This window comes from Rhinopithecus bieti, unplaced genomic scaffold (assembly GCF_001698545.2).
Source record: "Rhinopithecus bieti isolate Rb0 unplaced genomic scaffold, ASM169854v2 scaffold_27306, whole genome shotgun sequence".
Classification (NCBI taxonomy): Eukaryota; Metazoa; Chordata; class Mammalia; order Primates; family Cercopithecidae; genus Rhinopithecus; species Rhinopithecus bieti.
Window position 1 is genome coordinate 1,325,217 of NW_016812395.1, and position 20,611 is coordinate 1,345,827.

The 20,611-nt window shown below is 38.6% G+C and overlaps 1 protein-coding gene across 1 annotated transcript in view; it reads right to left on the bottom strand.

The window, feature by feature from the left end:
• Nucleotides 1-3,967: 3,967 nt before the first annotated feature.
• The window catches only part of SGK3 (serum/glucocorticoid regulated kinase family member 3), a 69,055-nt gene continuing 52,411 nt past the window's right edge, over nt 3,968-20,611 (bottom strand). Inside the window, 3 exon segments of the mRNA XM_017896319.1 lie at nt 3,968-6,591; nt 14,400-14,489; nt 17,961-18,116. Coding sequence (XP_017751808.1) covers nt 6,421-6,591; nt 14,400-14,489; nt 17,961-18,116 — 417 coding nt within the window. The 3' untranslated portion in view covers nt 3,968-6,420.

Below are 20,611 nucleotides of genomic sequence, written 5' to 3' on the forward strand. Positions count from 1 at the left end.
AAAAAAAAAAAAAAAAAAAAAAAGCTACTGATTTTAGTATGTTGATTTTGTATCCTGCAATTTTACAGAATTCATTTATCAAACCTAAGAGTTTTGGGGTGGAGTCTTCTACTTTTTTTCTTTCTTTCTTTCTTCTTTTTTTTTTTTTTTTTTTTTTTGAGACAGGGTCTCACTCTGCAGCCCAGGTTGGAGTGCATTGGTGGTGTAATCACAGCTCACTGCAACCTCGACCTTCTGGGCTCAAGCAATCCTCCCACCTCTGCTTCCCAAGTAGCTGGGACTACAGACGTGTACCAACATGCCTGGATAATTTTTTATTTTTTTGTAGAGACAGGGTTTCACCATGTTAGCCAGGCTGGTCTTCAACTCCTGGACTCAGTGACCTGCCTGCCTTGGCCTCCTAAAGTGCTGGGATTACAGACATGAACCACTGTGCGTGGCCAGGTTTTCCTAGCTGTAGGATCAGGCCAGGTGTGGTGGTTCATGCCTGTAATCCTAACATTTTGGGAAGCTGAGGAGGGAGGACTGCTTGAGGTCAGGAGTTTGAGACCAGACTGGGCAACATAGGAATACCTCATCTCTACTAAAAATGAAGTTAGCCAGGCATGACTGGCTATATGATAAACTACAGGTGTGTGCCTGTAGTCCCAGCTACTTGAGAGGCTGAGGTGGGAGCATCACTTGAGCCTGGGAGATTGAGCTATAGCAAATCGTGATTGCACTACTGCACTTCAGCTTGGGCATGAGGGCAAGACTATGTCTCAAAAGAAAAAAAAAATCATCAGTGAAGAGGGTCAATTTAACTTCCTTTTTTTTTTTTTTTTTTTGAGACAGAGTCTCGCTGTCACCCGGGCTGCAGTGTAGTGGGGCCATCTCAGCTCACTGCAACCTCTGCCTCCCTCCTGGGTTCAAGCAATTATCCTGCCTCAGCCTCCCGAATAGCTGGTATTACAAGCACCCACCACTATGACTAGCTAATTTTTGTATTTTAGTAGAGATGGGGTTTCCCCATGTTGGCCAGGCTGGTTTCAAACTCCTGACCTCAAGCAATCCACCTGCCTCAGCCTCCCAAAGTGCTGGGATTACAGGTGTGAGCCACTGCGCCCGGCCTAATTTACTCTTTTCCAACTTGGATGCTTTTTCTTTCTCTTGCCTGATGGCTCTGGCTATGACTTCCAGAACTATGTCGAATAGAAGTAGTGAAAATGGGCGTCCTTGTATTGTTCCAGTTCTTAAAGAAATGGCTTTCAACTTTTTCCATTTATTGTATTACCTCTGGGTTTATCATATATGGCCTTTATTATTTTTAGGTATATTCCTTCTATGCCTTGTTTTGTTGAGGGTTTTTATAACAAAGGGATGTTGAATTTTATGAAATGCTTTTTCTCCATCTATTGAGATGATCATGTGTTTTCTCCATTCTGTTGATGTATCATGTGTATTGATTTGCATATGTTGAACCATCATTGCATCTGTTACATATACTTGACATAGGATCAAGTATAAATTCCAGTTGGTTGTGGTGTATTATCATTTTGATTTGGCTGTGATTCCATTTAGTCATAAGCTTTTTTTTGTTGGGAGACTTTTTGTTACTGATTCAATCTTGCTACTCATTACTGGTCCATTCAGGTATTCCATTTCTTCCTGATGCAATCTTGGTAGGTTTTATGTTTCCAGGAATTTATCCACTTCTCAGTTTTCTTTTTCTTTCTTTTTTTTTTTTTTTTGAGACAGAGTCTCGCTCTGTCACCCAGGCTGGAGTGCAGTGGTATTTTTAGTAGAGATGGGGTTTCACCGTGTTAGCCAGGATGGTCTCAATCTCCTGACCTCATGATCCACCCGCCTTGGCCTCCCAAAGTGCTGGGATTACAGGCGTGAGCCACTGCACCCGGCCCTAGGTTTTCCTATGTATAGTTGTTCATAATAATTTGATAATCTTTTCTATTTGTGTGGTATCAGTTGTGATGTCTCCTTTTTCATTTCTCATTATTTGGGTGGTCTTCTCTTATTTTTTTGGCTAGTCTCGCTAGCAGTTTATCAATTTTTATCTTTTCCGAGAGCCAACTTAATTCATTGATCTTTTATATTGTTTAGTCTCTTTATCAATTTTATCTTTTCTGAGAACTAACTTAATTCATTGATCCTTTATATTGTTTAGTCTATTTCATTTAGTTCTGCCCTGATCTTGATTGTTTCTTCTGCTCATCTTGGGTTTTGTTTGTTCTTGCTTTTCCTGGTTCCTTGAAGTACATTGTTAGATTGTTAATTTGTAACCTTGCTACTTTTTGGATGTAGGCATTTATTACCATAAGCTTCTCTTACTGTTACTTTTGCTGCATCCCACAGGTTTTGGTATGTCATGTTTCCATTTTCATCTGTTTCAAAAATTTTTTCTCCACTTCCGTCCTAATTTCTTTGTTGACCCAATGGTCAGTCATCCAGGAGCATGTTGTTCAATTTCCACATATTTACACTCTCCAAAGTTATTCTTGGTATGGATTCCTGGTTTTATTCCATTGTGGTCTGAGAAGATACATGATACATTGATTTAAAAAAATTTGTTGAGGTTTTGTAGCTTAACATATGGTCTATTCTGGAGAATGTTCTATGTGCTGATGAAATGAATATATATTCTGCAGTTGTTAGATACAACGTTATGTAAATATCTGACAGGTCTATTTGTCTAAAGTCCGGTTTAAATTCAATGTTTCTTGATTTTCTTTCTAGGTGATCTAATACTGAGAGGGGGATATTGAAATTCCCCATTATTGTATTGCTGTCTGTATCTCTCTTTAGACCTAGTAATATTTGCTTTGTTATTAATCTGGGTGCTCCAGTGTTGGGTGCACATATATTTAGAATTGTTATATCCTCCTCCAGGCCTAGCATGGTGGCTCATGCCTGTAATCCCAGCACTCTGGGAGGCTGAGGCAGGCATATCACTTGAGGCCAGGATTTCCAAACCAGCCTGGCCAAACCCTGTCTCTACTAAAAAATACAAAAATTAGTTGGGTGTGGTGGTGCATGCCTGTAGTCCCAGCTACTCAGGAGGCTGAATCACTTGAACCTGGGAGATGGAGGTTGCAGTGAGCTGAAATTGCACCACTGCCCTCCAGCCTGGGCAACAGGGTGAGACAGTCTCGATAAATGAATGAATGGGAAATCCCACTTCAAAAACAGACAATTTCCAAACTGCTTGTATGAGGGATGAAGTTATTAGTTTTAACACTGTATTGAAAAGGTCATTACAGCATTACCAAAAATGCTCCTGCATATCTATTCCTTTTAATAGAGTACATTATATACAAAAGAATGACTTATAAAATGTTTGTATACTGTAGTATCATTTGACTGTGGAAAATCACTGTATTTGTTACAAACATGCTAAAGATATTGGTAATGATAAATTTTCAATGGCAAAAATTCAGAATATTTAAGCCCCCGTTCAAATGCTAACTCCTCTTAAATTATATCTGAACAGTTTGCTGGCTTTCTTTGTAAATTGCATATGAAAACTTCACACAGAGGATCTGCTACCACTGCTTGCATCGTTGGGCACCTATTCCCCAAGTGTGACAAATCTGGTAATTTTCAGTGTGTATTATGAGGCAACAATGGTTGGGAAGCCCTATTTTATACCATATAGGAGGTATGGGTAACATGAAAGATGTTATAGAGTCTTCATTTAGACCTTCTGGTATATTTTGATAATAACCATGAAATGGTTATTCGAAGGGTATACATTTTCCTAAAAGGCTTATGCTATGAGAGAAAAGATAAACTTGAAACTTAGAAAACATTTTGTTCTCTGAATATTATACACATAAGCCTATAATAATCTAGTAATTCATGTGTCCAAATAATTTGTTCAAATTTTATTTTCCCTCACACATATAAATAATTCATTTTATAATGACCATTGCAACCATTACCAATTTCAATTTCTAATAATGAGAGACATTAGTTGATTTTTTTGCTGATTTTATTATACTATATAGATTTGTATTTCTTGTGATCTGAGAAACAAAATTCTATTTTAAATTTGTTCTTAAAATATACAATATTGCACTTTAATTTTGGCAGCTTAACAGGAATGAATGAGTACAAAAAATCATACAAGAAACTACAATTTTTATTTTGATTTATAATAAGAGCTTTGTGTAAAAATGAAACTTACAGTAGTGCCAAATAAACCAAATATTTACAGTGTAGATATTAAAGTCTTACCTCTAAAGGAAGATTCAGTGTATTGGATGTAAATATTATTAATATAAGAAAAGCACACTGCCACCCCCACTGCCCAATTCTGCTAAACACTTTTAAGCCACAGAATATTGGTGAGAAATGCTTTCGTGATTTCTTTTTCAAGACATACATGGAAGGGATGCTTGTTCTTGGAGCATCTAACGTGGGTCATTAAACTTTTACAAAAATGTTTCCTACATAACTTAAAAAAACCTCTACTCTAAGCCAAGAATCCAAGGTAAGCTTATTTTTAATTTTTTAAAGTTCTTCTGTAGTTATTTATTTTTTATTTTTTATTTTTTTTTAATAAATAGAAATGAGGTGTCATTACATTGCCCAGGCTAGTCTTGAACTTGTGGGCTCAACTGATCCTCCTGCCTTGGCCTCCCAAAGTGCTGGGATATTATAGGCATGAGCCACCATGCCCAGCCAGTTATTCTCCTTTACTTTTATAAGCATGTAAATTAGTTGGTAGGTTACGATTTTAAGGTCTGTTTCCTGTACTTTTTCTAAGATATATTGAATTAGATACTGAATACACATCTGCCTGATTTTCAGCTTTTGTTACATTGCAATAAAACTATACACATTTACACTGACCTACAATTTTTTTTTTTTTTTCTTAACTAGGGTCTTGCTCTGGCACCCAGGCTGAAAAGTGCAGTGGCACGATTTCAGTTCACTGCAACTTCCATCTCCTGGGCTCAAGTCATCCTCTAACTTCAGCCTCCAGAGTAGCTGGGACTAAAGATATGTGTCACCATGTCTGGCTAATTTTTGTATTTTTTGTAGAGATAGGGTTTCGCTACGTTGCCCAGGATGGTCTCAAACTCCTGAGCTCAAATAATCTGTCTGCCTCGGCCTCCCAGAATGCTGGGATTATAGGCATGAGCCACCATGCCTGGCCTGTTATTCTATTTTTTAATTCCCAATTAGGCAAATACTCTAGAAAGCTCAATTTTTTATTTTACTTAACCAATTAGGAAAAGAGCTTTGAAATACCTATTTGCAAAAGCAAATACAAAGATTTAGAATGACTTAATAGCATACTAAACATTCAAAAGATGAACAGAACATAAACACAATGTATTTCTAATATAAATATATGACAGAGAGACATTCATTTTTGGTACCACCTTAAAAAATCCAGCAGTACATTTTATTACCCTTCAGATCTTTGGGAATACTTAAAAATCCTAACCATTAAACTTTGTCTTTTCCTTTGGAGGAAAAATAATCCACAAAGTTGAATTGGTATTTCAAAAACAATAATTTCCTTTTGTTACTCATTTTTTTTTTAGATGGAGTTTCCCTCTTGTTGCCCAGGCTGGAGTGCAATGGCGCGATCTCGGCTCACAGCAACCTCCGCCTCCCGGGTTCAAGCGATTCTCCTTCCTTAGCCTCCCGAGTAGCTGGGATTATAGGCATGCGCCACCATGCCCGGCCAATTTTGTATTTTTAGTGGAGATGGGGTTTCTCCATGTTGGTCAGGCTGGTCTCGAACTCCTGACCTCAGGTGATTCACCCACCTCAGCCTCCCAAAGTGCTGGGATTACAGGCGTGAGCCACTGCGCCCGGCCTGTTACTTCTTAAATGATCTGCAGAATAAAGTTATTCCATGTTAACTAGCAGCCAATGTATTCATTATGCTTTTACACTTTGATCATACCATGAACCAAATATTTCAAACAGTGATTTATCATGGAAAAATACGGTTTCTTCTTAAACAACCATGTACCAATTGCATAGTTTTGATGTGATAACAAAAGCCATAGTAAAGAGTTACAAAGGTATTAATATATGTTAGCTGAACTGAAATTGACTGTTAAAAAACAGTCTATCTTGGGTAGATGTTAGTGTAAACTTAGAGGGAAAAAACAGTCAATAGCAAAAAAGGTTTCTTTAAAAATAGGTTAATGCTAAGAATAAGAGCTTTTAAATTTTGTTTAAAAATAAGCTTATTAAACAAGAATATAAATTTTAATCAAAACAGCTCTTTGAAATGCCCTATTTTTCCTTGCACATAGCAGAAAATACATTTTTTCATAGTTTTCATCATTACATGTAAAAATGAGGCACTAGTTATACATATTTGAATATATTCACATGAATAGAAGTTTCAGTCCCATCTATAGACTTATTTTGCTCAATGGTTTCTGAATGGCAAACTGTTCACAAAAATAAGTCTTCTGAAGGAGGTGCATAAGAGAAACCAACGAATGCATCATCTGCCTCCAATACACTGGCATTCACTACAGAATAGTCAGAAGATACACACACAGAATATGGAACTGTTTCTTCTGTAAATGCTGTGTCAAAGTTTCTGATATCATCTGGTCCAGCCTAAAACATCAAAAGCACAGTATTATTCACCTTAGCTTTTCTTTCATTAATTTAATCCTTTATTTTTTTGAGACAGGGTCTTGCACTGCCACCCGTGCTGGAGTGCCAGTAGCGCGATCTTGGTTCACTGCAACCTCCGCCTCCTGGGTTCAAGCAGTTCTCCTGCCTCAGCCTCCTCAGTAGCTGGGATTATAGGCGCCCACCCACTGCGCCCAGCTAACTTTTTGTATTTTTAGTAGAGACAGGGTTTCACCATGTTGGTCAGGCTGACATGGTGACCTCGTGATTCACCTGCCTCAGCCTCCCAAAGTGCTGGGATTACAGGTGTGAGCCACTGCGCCTGGCCCAATTTAGTCTTTTATTACAACTCCTTTATGAATTTGTGTGTTTATTGCTGGCAAGTTTAGATGTCTTCCTAATTCATTCCCTTGAAACACTTTTCTGCTTTTCCTTTCCTGACCTTTATTATTTAGGTGAAGTTATCTGTCCTTCTGGAACAGGGGTGTCCAATCTTTTGGGTTCCCTGGGCCACACTAAAAGAATGGTCTTGGACCACACTCACTAACACTAACAATAGCTGATGAGCTAAAAAGCAAACAAAAAAACGCAAAAAAAGTCTCATAATGTTTTATAGAAAGTTTAAGAATTTGTGTTGGGCCACATTCAAAACCATCCTGTGCCGCATGCAGCCCACAGACCGTGGGTTGAACAAGCTTGTTCTAATAGTTAAGGTTCTTTTTGAGTTGGGGGAGGAGAGAGAAAGGTAAGGAAGGCTCACAGACAGAGATTCATTGTTAATTTAAATCTCAAGGCTTGTCACTGATCCCCTTTCTCTCTACCCATCACTGCCTCACTACACCCAAGTTTAGAAAAAGGTCTCAGGTAGGTTTTCAGGATAGCATTTTGTATTTGCATTTCCATAAAATGCCTATCCATCTGGTTTCTCAATTATGGGTAGGTAAAGCCTTCTGATGAATAAATGAAGCAGTTATAAGTAAAATTATAATTTTGTTATCAGTTATTTAATTAGGTTATTGGTTATAAGCAAAATTGTGAAAGATGACTCTTACTGTGCTACAGAGAATGTCATAAAGCATTTGACTAGGGCACTCTTAGCTCTGGAGGGCTACGGAGTCCTGATATGAAAATTAAACATGATAGCTGCTTAAGCTCACAGACAGTCATTCTTAATTTTCCTTTACAAATCTGATGCAAGTTAATAGACTCTACCTTTCCCACACACACATACACACACAATTTTGAGACAGGGTGTCATCCTGTAGCCCAGGCTGGAATGCAGTGGCACAATCACAACTCACTGCAGCTTCGACCTCCTGGGCTCAAGGGATCATCCTGCCTAAGCCTTACCCAAGTAGCTGGGACCACAGGTATATGTCACTATACCTGGCTTATTTTTTATTTTTAGTAGAGTCGAGGTCTCACCATGTTGTCCAGGCTGGTCTTGAACTCCTGGGCTCAAGCAATCCTCCCACCTCAGCCTCCCAAAATGAGTGTTGAGATTACAGCCATGAGCCACCATGCCTAGCCCCAATATATTTGTAGACAAAAACTAGAATACAAATTCAGGTGATTCACTCTTAAAGTCCATCCCTGGTCAGGCATGGTGGCTCACGACTGTAATCCCAGCACGTTGGGAGACCTAGGTGAGCGGTTCACGAGGTCAGGAGATCGCGACCATCCTGGCTAACAAGGTGAAAAAATACAAAAAATTAGCCGGGCCTGGTGGCGGGCGCCTGTATTCTCAGCTGCTCAGAAGGCTAAGGCAGGAGAATGGCTGAACCTGAGAGGCGGAGCTTGCAGTGAGCCGAGATCGCGCCATTGCACTGCAGCCTGGGCAACAGAGCGAGACTCTGTCTCAAAAAAAAAAAAAAAAAAAGTCCATCCCTGAATTTCTAGGTTATTTCTGCTCTACAGGGAAGGGAACCCTTAAAATGTTCAAGTCATTAAGTCTAACTGAGGGTGCACTCATAGAAATTCAGAACAGGTATTATAAGCAAAGGATAATAGCCTCGTACATCTACAGACTGAGCAGAGACCACAAAAACCCGGAATGCTAGATCCTCCCATATGAGAAAATCCCCCATAGAGACAAAGAATGCCAGAAATTTTATATGTATGTATATATGTATATATTTTTCCTCATCAAATTCTTATATACAATCCTTCAAGCATGGGCTCTTGAATTCTGGCTGCAAAATTTGCTAGCTGTCTTTTTTTTGAGACAGAATCTCATTCTGTTGCCCAGGCTGGAGTGCAATGGCGTGATCTTGGCTCACTGAAACCTCCACTTTCCAGGTTCAAGCAATTATCATGCCTCAGACTTCTGAGTAGCTGGGACTACAGGTATGTGCCATCATGCCCAGCTAACTTTTGTATTTCTAGTAGAAACAGGGTTTCACCATGTTGGCCAGGCTGGTCTCGAACTTCTGACCTCAAGTGATATGCCCATCTTGGCCTCTCAAAGTGCTGGAGTTACAGTTGTGTAATTCGTTATATAAACTACTCTATCTCTATGAGCTTGTTTCTTCTTCCATAAAGTAATACTACTATCACCTACCTCCTCAGGTTGTTGCAAGCATCTGATGTGTTAATAAACAAAATTTCCAGAATCTAACATGTAGAAGGTACTCAAATGATGGCAATGTTCTCTGACTTGCCTTTATAATGCCCTCATGGCTCATGGCTGATACTGACAGGAATAATACAAGCTGAGCATCCCAAATCCAAAATGCTCCAAAATCTAAAAAGTTTGAGCATCTACATGACAGTCACTGGAGCATTTTGAATTTCAGATTTTTAGATTTGGGATGCTCAATCAGTAAGTAAATCCTAAAATCCAAAAAACAATCCCAAATCTAAAACACTTCTGGTCCCAAACATTTCAGATAAAGGATACTCAACCTGTACTATGTGCTTTATTAAGAGTGAGGGTGGGCCAGGCACGGTGGCTCATGCCTGTAATCCCAGCACTTTGGGAGGACGAGGCAGGCGGATCACGAGGTCAGGAGATCGAGACCATCCTGGTTAATACGATGAAACCCTATCTTTACTAAAAATACAAAAAATTAGCCGGGCATGGTGGCGGGCACGTGTAGTCCCAGCTCCTTGGGAGGCAGAGGCAAGAGAATCACTTGAACCCAGTAGGTGGAGGTTGCAGTGAGCCAAGATTGCGCCACTGCACTCCAGCCTGGGTGACAGGGCAAGACTCTGTCTCAATCAATCAATCAATCAATGAAATGAAATTTTATGTAGTCAAATATACCAACTTTCTTCCCTTATGGCTTCTGGGTCGTGCTTTAAAAAGTGACAGAGCAAGACTCCATCTCAAAAAAAAATAAAATAAAATAAAAACAATTAAAATAAGAGTGAGGGCTCTGCCCATCTCTACTAAAAATACAAAAAGTAGCCGGGTGTGGTGGTGCACACCTGTAGTCCCAGTTACTTGGGAGGCTGAGGCAGGAGAATAGTTTGAACCTGGGAAGCGGAGGTTTCAGTGAACCGAGATAACGCCACTACACTCCAGCCTGGGCAACAGAGCAAGACTCCGTCTCAATCAATCAATAAATGAAATGAAATTTTATGTAGTCAAATCTACCAACTTTTTTCTCTTATGGCTTATGGGTCGTGCTTTAAAAAGCATTCTTCACTTAAAGATTATACACAAAAATACTATCTTAGGTCTTGCAAGGGTTACTTTTAGGTGCCTGGAATAGGTGTGACTACAGGTGCGTGCCACCAAACCCAGCTAATTTTTCACTTTTTGTTGTTGTTGTTGTTGTTAAGAGACAGGGTCTTGCCATGTTGCCCAGGCTGGAACTCCTGGGCTCAAAGAATCCACCCGCCTCAGCCTCACAAAGTACTGGGATTACAGGTATGAGCCACTGTGTTCAGCCCATACCTACGTTTTAATTCTTCAGAGGGTTTGGGAATGCAATCAAGGACCTAACACAATGCTGGGTACACAGTGCGCACGCACTAGACGTTAATTCCTTTTTTCTCCCCTCTACTTGGAAATGTACAGCATAACTATGTCCTGGTACTAATAAGCACCCTCACTCCAATCTGTCCTTTCTAGACCCTTGTATTTTCATAGTATTTCCCTTCCTACCACATCCAATCCCTTAACACTTAGCTAGTGTTAACAACCATTAATAAGAGTGATTCATTGACCCAGCAATGAATATTTTCTTTCAGCTTACAGAATTGTTAGAATGATGCCAGCCTCTCCCCAGGTCCAGACCCACCCCTCAGATGTGGCTTCTGAATGACTCACTTGGAGCATGGCCAAGCCACTCCTATCACAGCTGCATACCACATCTACCCCCTCAGGGCAGGACTATGCCATACTTTTACATTTAGGGATTATTTTCTATGCTATACTTTTACTTTAAGGATTATTTGGGGGGAACCTCTAATTTTAAATGTTGGTGAGCCCTCTCCCACCAAGCAGTTAATTTTGTTTTCATACTTTTCCAAAATTTTATATATAATAAACAGAAATTCCTAAAGCAGGGACTGAGGCCACAGAACTGTAAACTATTAGCTATGCAGAATAGTCAGTATTTCAAAAATGGAGTAAAAAACCTGAGCAATTTGTATTCCAAGAGATGCCAAAATGAAACCAGCAACAAAGTAAGTTTTTCTGAGGATTAAAGTGGAGGCAAGGATCAAAACCTGGATGTACCCAACACAGAATGGAATGTTAGGATATGCTTCATAGTAATTTAGAGGATTTCAGATGGAGCTTCAATGAAATCCTATATGAATATGGCTTATTTTGGAGGTACTTGTTTTGTGTTGGTTGTTCTGAAATGGTATAATGAGAAATCTTTCAAAGTGTCAAAAACTACTTGTTGATGAATTTTATAGCAAAAAAAAGATTAAAATATAATAATGTACCCATTCATTGTATTAACCCATTTTAGGTCACTGGTCTTATCCTTTCTCTATCAGCTGCTGAGAGAATAAAATTAAGCAACCAAATCTTATTAGGATAAATTAAACATTTAGCAGTATAACCTCAATTTTGTGGGCTAAAAAAAGAGAATCCAGAATGCATTTTTACCCATTGTAAACAGAGAAATAAACTGCTTCCAGTCCTTTTTTTAATGTAGACTAGTTGGACACGTATAATTGAAGTAAATATTTTATGCAACCTGTTAGATTTTGAAATAATTCTCACTAACTGCTAGCAACATTCATCATAGAAATACTGAAGCTTAGCATGGTCAATAATCCCACTCTCTCTTTTCCTAGTAACTAACCTATTAAAATATAAAACACTAAGCAGACTGGAAAATCAACTAATTTATTTTATTCACTGATAGAATAAGCATCAAAGATTATTTCTGTCAACTGTTTTTCCCCCACAGATGCAACCATAAGTTATTATGAGGCATCTGTTTTGTCTCATATTACATATTTTAATTCTACAACACTGAATGCCTGATATGCACTAAATATATAATTATTTAACTCTTCTCTTTATATATTTTATCCCCTTAACTGTAATTTTCTTGAAGACAGAGCCTATGTTCTACTTATTTGTGTTTTCTAACCAAGTTACCAATAAATATTTAACGGAAAAATTCCCAAACAGAGGGAAAATGATAAAAAAAAAAAGATATTACTAATTAAATATCTACTGTGTGCAATGCACTCTGGTGCTTTACAAATGTTACCTGAAACAGCTCATGTTGTGAAAGAAAAAATAAATATAGAAAAGCTTAACTTCTAGTTAATCAGAGAAGAGCAGGGATCCAATGCTGGAGCTATCCATTTCCAATGTCACTTAGGAGTCCCTAATTCAGCATGCCTGATGATATATTTATTTGAATGTAATTAAATTCTGCTAAGATACTTAGTCTAAAGAGAAAAATAATTCTTAAAGAGTCTTAGTTTCCTACCACAAACTCTACAAATTTGGGACCAATATTATTCCTAATGGTGTCATTCCTGGATGCACTACATGAAATAAGTCAGCCTACAAATATTATGTATGTAGGTGTAAAATATTACACCTATTAATACCAGCTAGGAGCTATGTATAGAAATTAACCTTGAACAAAGCCTGATAGACTATTAAATAATACTTTCCTGATCTCCTTATCTGCTCTAATTTATTAAAAAAGTATTCCTGGCCAGGCACGGTGGCTCACGCGTGTAATCCCAGCACTTTGGGAAGCTGAGGCGGGTAGATCATGAGGTCAAGAGATCGAGACCATCTGGCCAACATGGTGAAACCCCATCTCCACTAAAAATACAAAAATTAGCTAGGCGTAGTGGCACACCCCTGTAGTACCAGCTACTCAGGAGGCTGAGGCAGGAGAATCTCCTGAACCAGGGAGGCAGAGGTTGTAGTGAGCCAAGATTGCGCCACTGCACTCCAGCCTGGTGACAGAGCAAGACTCTGTCTCCAAAAAAAAAAAAAGTATTCCTTAGGTTTTACAGCAACATCAAAGAACTTAAATTCACCTATGATCTTAAAACTCCAAATCAATCTTGGTTTATATTCTATTCTAGTCCTTATCCTTAATTTTACTGCTATAATTATTAAGTCACAAAAATTGTAATTACCATGTTTTCATGTAACTTTATGAGGATTTTCTAAGTGTTTGCTCATTTTTATATAATTTAACAAGAAAAGACAACAGCACATAAGGAAACATAGAATAATGACTCTGGAATCATGCATATATTAGAATCCTGGCTCTACTACTTTTCATCCAGCTATGAGACATCGCTGAGCTGCTATTTCCTCATTTATAAAATGTGTAATAAGAAAAACAGTAATAGCAGTAAGCTGGTAGCTTGAAGAGTAAATTATATATTATGACACATATAAAGTGTGTATCCATATACAAAGGAAGCTATCATTAGTTACTAACATCATTACTGGCCTACTGATGATTATTAACAATTTTCCTGTTGTTATATATTTACTGTATTTTCCAAAATTTTCCACCACTGTTAATAGTATAAAGCTCATCTATAATGTGGCTTTTTGCTTTAAACAAATTATCTTTAGGTGAAATGTTTCCATCAAATAGATTTAACAAGTCTAGCTAACACAAACATTTTTATAATACTATCCTATTGTTTTCCCAAAAAAGTAACAATTTACATTAATATTATTTTATTAATGTTTGTCTATACCTGTTTTTTTTTTTTTCTTCAATTTTATTTTGAGACAGGGTCTTGCTCTATCACCCAGGCTGGAGTACAGTGGCGCAATTTTGATTCACTGCAATCTCCACCTTCTGAGTTCAAGTGATTCTCATGCCTCAGACTCCCTAGTAGTTTGGGAGTGTAAAGGCATGCATCACCACACCCGGATAATTTTTTTTTTGTATTTTTAGTAGAGACAGGGTTTCGCCATGTTGGCCAGATTGATCTTGAACTCCTGGCCTCAAGTGATCCACTCACCTCGGCCTCCCAAAGTGCTGGGAGTGATCTGCCCGCCTCAGCCTCCCAAAGTGCTGGGATCACAGGTGTGAGCCACCATACCTGGCTGACTTATTGAGTTCATTCTTTTCTTATACATACTCCAAAGAAACACTTTACAATTACTGTGCTGGAAGATATTTTTATCAAGCTAATCTAACTATAATCTTACTGGTCTCCCTGAAGTTATCAGTTATACTAGACAACCCTGAGTGACGTATTTCACAAATATTTAGGTAATGACTCCATTTAATTCAGGTGACTCTGAGATCTAGTCTGAAAATTATAATGAACTGCTATTATGTTTCACGATTTTAGAAAGAAAGATTTGGATATATACTTACCACATTAGGATTAAATGGTGGTGGAATCTTCTTTTGTACAAGGTCAGCCCAGCTGAGTGATTCAAAAAAAGGATGACTCTGAATTTCAAGCTGGAATATTAAAAAAATGTTTGACTAATGCTGAAGAATATATTAAGTACTAACTGCGTAATTTTATGAAGCCACACTATTACTATTTTGCCCCTCAATGACTCTTTTTAGGAACGTGTGTATGTTATTTGTGTAGCAAAATGATGTTATTCATGTAAGCAATAGAAAGACTGAAAAAAAGTTACTTAGAATGATCTACTTAAACTTAAGTTGTATTCTCTTCACAGTCAGTTTCCTCATTGGTAAAATGGGGATAACATTTCTGCCCTAAATACTTCAGGGGAAGTATGTTTTAAGGATCAGTGTAAAGTATGGATGTAAAGTGCTATGAAAAGAATAAAGCACTACAGAGGTACAAAGAATTAGTGTTCTTATTGGAGTAGGGGGGGTAAAGAAGTTGGGCAGAGAGCTTTATACAGTAGAGTAGAAATAAAATCTGTCATGAGTTCTACTAATAAAAAAATATCCCACTCAGGGTTGGTATTACCAAACAACGGCACAGTATTGACTCTAGCTTTTTTTCCTTCAAGGTGCCATGGGAGTGTATAAAGCAGGATCCAACCTAATTTGGTGGGTTAAAAAGACTTCTTGGAGAAAATGGTATCTCATCAGAGGTCTGAAAAATGAGTAAGAATTCAGCCAGACAAAAGAATGGGGAGAACATGTTCCAGAAAGGCTCTGAGGTGGCAAAGAGGTTAGTATGGTCAAGAAAATGAGAGTCCAATATGGCTGCAGTGTAGGGAAGGATGGGACTGTCACATAAGGTGAAGCTCAAGAGCTAAACCGGCTGTATCGTATCAGGTCTACATTAAACATTTTGGATTTTGCTCTAAGGTCGCAAGAAGCCATCAAGGGGATTTAGTCATGAGAATGTCATAACGTGTTTTTTTTGTTTTTTAAAGCATCAGGTTGGTGAGAAATGTTTTTTAAACTACCACCCTGGGCCAGGCGCAGTGGCTCACACTTACAATCCCAGTACTCTGGAAGGCCGAAGTGGGAGGATCACTTGAACCCAGGAGTTCAAACCCAGCCTGGGCAATGCAATGAGACTCCCCCATCTCTGCAAAATAGTGTGGTGGCACGCACCTGTAATCCAGCTATTTGGGGGCTGAAGTGGGAGGATCACTTGAACCTGGGAAGTTGAGGCTGCAGTGAGCCGTGATAACACCACTACACTCCAGCGTTGGTGACAAGAGCAAAACTCTGTCTCAAAAAAAAAAAAAAAAATCCCCCAAAACACCACCCTGGCTACAGAGAGTATTAGATTGAAGAGTCAAGACCAGATAAAGGAAAAGCAGCTACCACTGTAACCAGACTAAAGATGACAAATAGTAGGAAAAGAGTAGCAGCAGTGGGGCTAGAAAGAAATGTCTGGATATGGGAAAGATTCAGGCAGCAAACGGAACAGGACCTGGCTGTTTGTTGAATATGGAAGTAAGGAAGAGGGAAAAATCAAGAATGCCTCTCAGATTTCTGGCCTGAACAGCCACATAGACAGTGATGTCCTTTAATACAAAAGGGAGCATGGGGGACAACAGCAGCATTTGAGGTACTCTCAAGAACTCCAAGTGGCGGTGGTGAGCAGGCAGATACTATTTAAGTCTAGAGTTTAGAAAAGAGGGCTGAAGAGTAAAGAAAAGATATAAATGTGTGAGATGAAAACACATAGATAACTAAAGCCATGGGATCAATTAAGATTGCCCAGGAAGACAGCACAGAAGAAAAGAGGGTTTAGAACAACAGGGCACCGCAACACCTGAAGGTTTGAAAAGGAGCTTACACGGGAGGTAATGGAGAATGGTCCAGAAATACAGAAAAGCCTGAGATGAGATGTATGTGTGCTCTTGCAGAAGCCTAGGGAACAGGAGAGTGTTGCCAAGTTTAAATGCTGCTGAGGGTGGCGTAAGTTGAGGAAAAGAAGTATCCAGCAATTCTCCTGGCTATTTTGTGGTAGACTGAGAAATGAAAGAGCTTGGAAAAGGGAGACTGAACAAAGAAAACTTTCAACAAGTTTGGCTAAGAAGGGAAGAAGATAGAGTAATACCTCTCAGGAGAGTAAGACTGAGGGGTTTTTTGTGGCTTAAGAAGCAACAGATTTGATAACATTTAATTACTGACTGGAAGGAACCAGAAAAAACGGGAGCAGTTATTTGTGCAAAACAAACAAACAAGCATGAACAGGGTTCCTTACAAATGGACAGGATCTAGTGCACAGGTGGAAACAGACCTTTTCCACTACAACAGGAGGAAGGAAATGACAGGATCCTGCAGGTTTATATAGGCGTGTGCATTTGATAGCAGGAAGCTAAGTTAGCTCCACTCTGATGATTCTATTTTCCTTACAAAATAGAAGGCAAGATCATCTGTTAAAAGTGAAGAAGAAGAAAGGGAATCTGGGAAGTCTGGAGAGAAGGTATGAAATAGTTAATACAGAGAGGAGGAGAGTAAGCTACACAGAGAAACAAAGAGTATTACCAGACAGTGGGGAAGCACAGACGAGGTTCACAGTGCTTCCAATATGCCCAGTTTGTTACTTTCTTTAGCACTGTTCAGCAGCCCACGAGATGATAGTTGGATTCATCTAGAGCTGCAATCTCCATCAATGAATTCAATAAATGGACCAAGGGACAAGGAGGTGTGAAATATTAGCAAGACTGTCTGTAACAACGGAAAGGAAGTTGTTGGCAGAGCTACCAGTTGAACTGGGGAGTGGGGCGTAGAGCAGTAGCAGCAAAGTCTTTTATTCACAGCTCAAGTTCAAGACTGATAAGCAGCCTCCAAGAATATCTGAGAAAGCAATTTTAAAAGTTCATATTTCTTAATATTTTGTGAATTTACTGACACACTAACATAATGCCAGTAACTACACTACAAATTTAATTACCCTGATTTGAAACAAACATGCAGATTCCCTAATTATCTCAAGGAGGTCTCACCAAATTCCAAAAAAAAAAAGTGATTTAGTGTTCAAGGCAAAAGACATTACCTCATGCAGACAAGAGGCACTTAACAAATTCCTGCTAAAGGAAATGATTTAGATGTTTAGATAGTCCCAAACCCTCAACAAAAAGCTTACTAGTTGGTTAGTCTCTGTGTTATTAGTTCATGAAAATGTTAGTATTATTTAGCAATAAAAACAGCAAAAGAAAGTTTAGGTAGTGAAAATATGCCACACAACACTTTTTAAAAAGAAGAGGAGGGGAATTTGTAATAAATGAAAATCAAGTAAATAACAGGGGGCGAAAGTGTATGTGTGGACAGGGCAAAAGTGCATGCAAGAGAAAATGCTTTAAATACTATATAGTTTTATATAAATACAGGTGAAAACTATGGGGACAAGTATGTTTTTTTTCCATGTTGCTATTCTCCTCGTGTTGTATTCATTCAATTAAATACCATATAAAATAAAGCTTTATTTCCAAATTTTAAATAAGCTTAAATAAAGCTGGAGCTGGGAAAGCTGTTACATACAAAGTCTTCCTTGGCACCAAGTCGATTTTGCCTGTCTTTTTCTAGGAGTTCTTCCAGAATGGACCAGGCTGTAAGGCTCACTCCTGGCCTCAAACTTAGGGGTTTGTGAAGGATATTGTCATACATTTCAGCAACATCTCGGCAATAAAAAGGAGGCTGGGAAAAAAAAAAAAAGCAAAATAAAACTTAGTGGTAAACAAATTATGCGAAAATGGAGTTAAAATGGCTTTGATCTTGATGGAGCAGTCAGTTGAAAAAATGTATGGACCTCTTAGGTCGTGTAGATACCTGCAGTGTGGCTTCCTGAAGCGAAGAGATTCTGAAACCCAACACATCACAGAGCTTAATAAGTGTTTACTAAATGAATTAGGGCCAGTTTGTTCAACAGCACCTTGTAGACAGCTGTTAAATTATATACAACTTGTAGTAGTATCTGTTTTAGAGAAAATGACCAACCTTATCGTACGCATAATGACAGAATCATTGGAAATGGAAGTTCAAGACAGATCAAACATTAATTTCAGACTTGGGAATAAACTCACTAAAACAAAGGAATTTCTAGTAGAGATGGAGGCCTGTAGATAATGTTCCTTAGGTACTTACAACAGAGATAATATTATGACTGTACTCTGCAGAATTAAAAATGCCACCGTGACAGCCAAAAGACTTGGGGTATGGCTTCAACACAAGCATTAGCTAATTATCTAATTATAAAGATTTAAAGTAAAAATAAAGGCCAGACGTGGTGGCTCACACCTGTAATCCCAGCACTTTGGGAGGATGAGATGGGCAGATCACTTGAGGCCAGGAGTCCAAGACCAGCCTGGGTAACATGGTGAAACCCTGTCTCTACTGAAAATATAAAAAACCAGCCAGGCATGGTGGTGTAGGCCAGTAGTCCCATCTACTCAGGAGACTGAGGCACGAGAATTGGTTGAACCTGGGAGGTGGAGGATGCAGTGAGCTGAGATTGTGCCACTGCACTCCAGCCTGGGTCACAGAGCGAGACCCCATCTCAAATAAAATAAATAATAAATAAACAAACAAACAAACAACTTTTGAGGAAAAAAAATGAGCTGTACAGGTTTCTGTACTCTGGGAATAAGAGGAAGGAAGATTATCATGCTACTCAGGTTCTATCTGCAAGGTTGTAATATGTAACCTACAAAACTACTTCCTTTTGAATTAATGTATCCAGAGTACCAGAAACATTTTTCCGAAGAGGGAATTACCATGTAAAATGTTACTGTTTATTTTTTTTTCCCCAAGAAAACCCCCAATTTATTCACCAGAGGACTGGCCTCTAATATTTTACCCTTGTGGGTTTGTTTTAACCTCTTAAATATTAATTACTAGTATTTTTATAAAATAAGATGAATCTGACCTAAAACATTAAAATGACATTTTTTTCTTTTTAGTCTCCTTTTGTGAAAATTAGAAAAGTAATATATGCTTGTTGTAACAAATCTAGACAATACAGAAGTTTACAAAATAAAAAGTGAGGCCAGGCACAGTGGCTCACACTGGAAATCCCAGCACTTTGGGAGGCTGAGGCGGGCAAATCACTAGAGCTCAGGAGTTTGAGACCAGCCTGGGCAACATGGCGACACCCTATCTCTACTAAAAATACAAATAAATAAATAAATAAATAAGCTAGGCGGGGTGGTGCACGCCTGTAGTCCTAGCTACTCAGCAGGCTGAGGTAGGAGAAGCATCAGAGCCTGGGAAGTCAAGGTTGCAGTGAGTCGTGATCATTCCACTGCACTCCAACCTGAGCAACACAGTGAGACTCTGTCTCAAAAAAAAAGTAAAAATAATAAAGTATACATAGTTTTTAAAGTTAAGGGACTTTTATAGGCTTGTCACTTTTCCTTTCCTTTGTGTAGGAAAGAAAAAGCTTATATTTTAAAATATAACTCTTTTTTTTTGTTTTTTGGTCTTTTTTGAGACAGAGTCTCGCTTTGTTGCCCACGCTGGAATGTAGTGGCATGATCACCACTCACTGCAACCTCCGCCTCCCGGGTTCAAGTGATTCCCCTGACTCAGCCTCCCAAGTATCTGGGATTACAGGGCACGCCACTGTGCCAGGTTAATTTTTGTATTTTTAGTAGAGATGAGGTTTTGCCATGTTGGCCAGGCTGGTCTTGAACTCCTGACCTAAGGTGATCTGCCTGCCTTGGCCTCCCAAAGTGCTGGGATTACAGGCATGAGCCACTGCGGCTGGCCAAAATAAAACACTTTAAAACAATCAGTAAAAGTTTGATTAATAAAATGTATGTTTCAAATGTCCTCTTTTGAATCAACTGCATTTCATGTGTAATGATATGTTTTCAAAGTCCTCTAAATAAATTAGAAGGATTCTGAAATATGAAGATGGCAAATAAACAGTGCTTAAAGGGAAATCAGGTATAAAGTGGTTTTCCAATGTTCTAAGTCAGTAGCATAACCAGACAACTAGATCTTTTGACATGCAGGTCACAGTCAAGGGCAAAGAAGAGATGGTGTTGGCTTTCACAGGAATCTATCATTCGAAACTAGCAAGATAAAACAAATGCTCTGAAATGTACTTCATGTTCTGAATTTAACTGTAAGCTCCACAGTTTTCAACAAAAAGCAAACAGACACTCAGCTCAGGTCTTGGCTGACAGCGG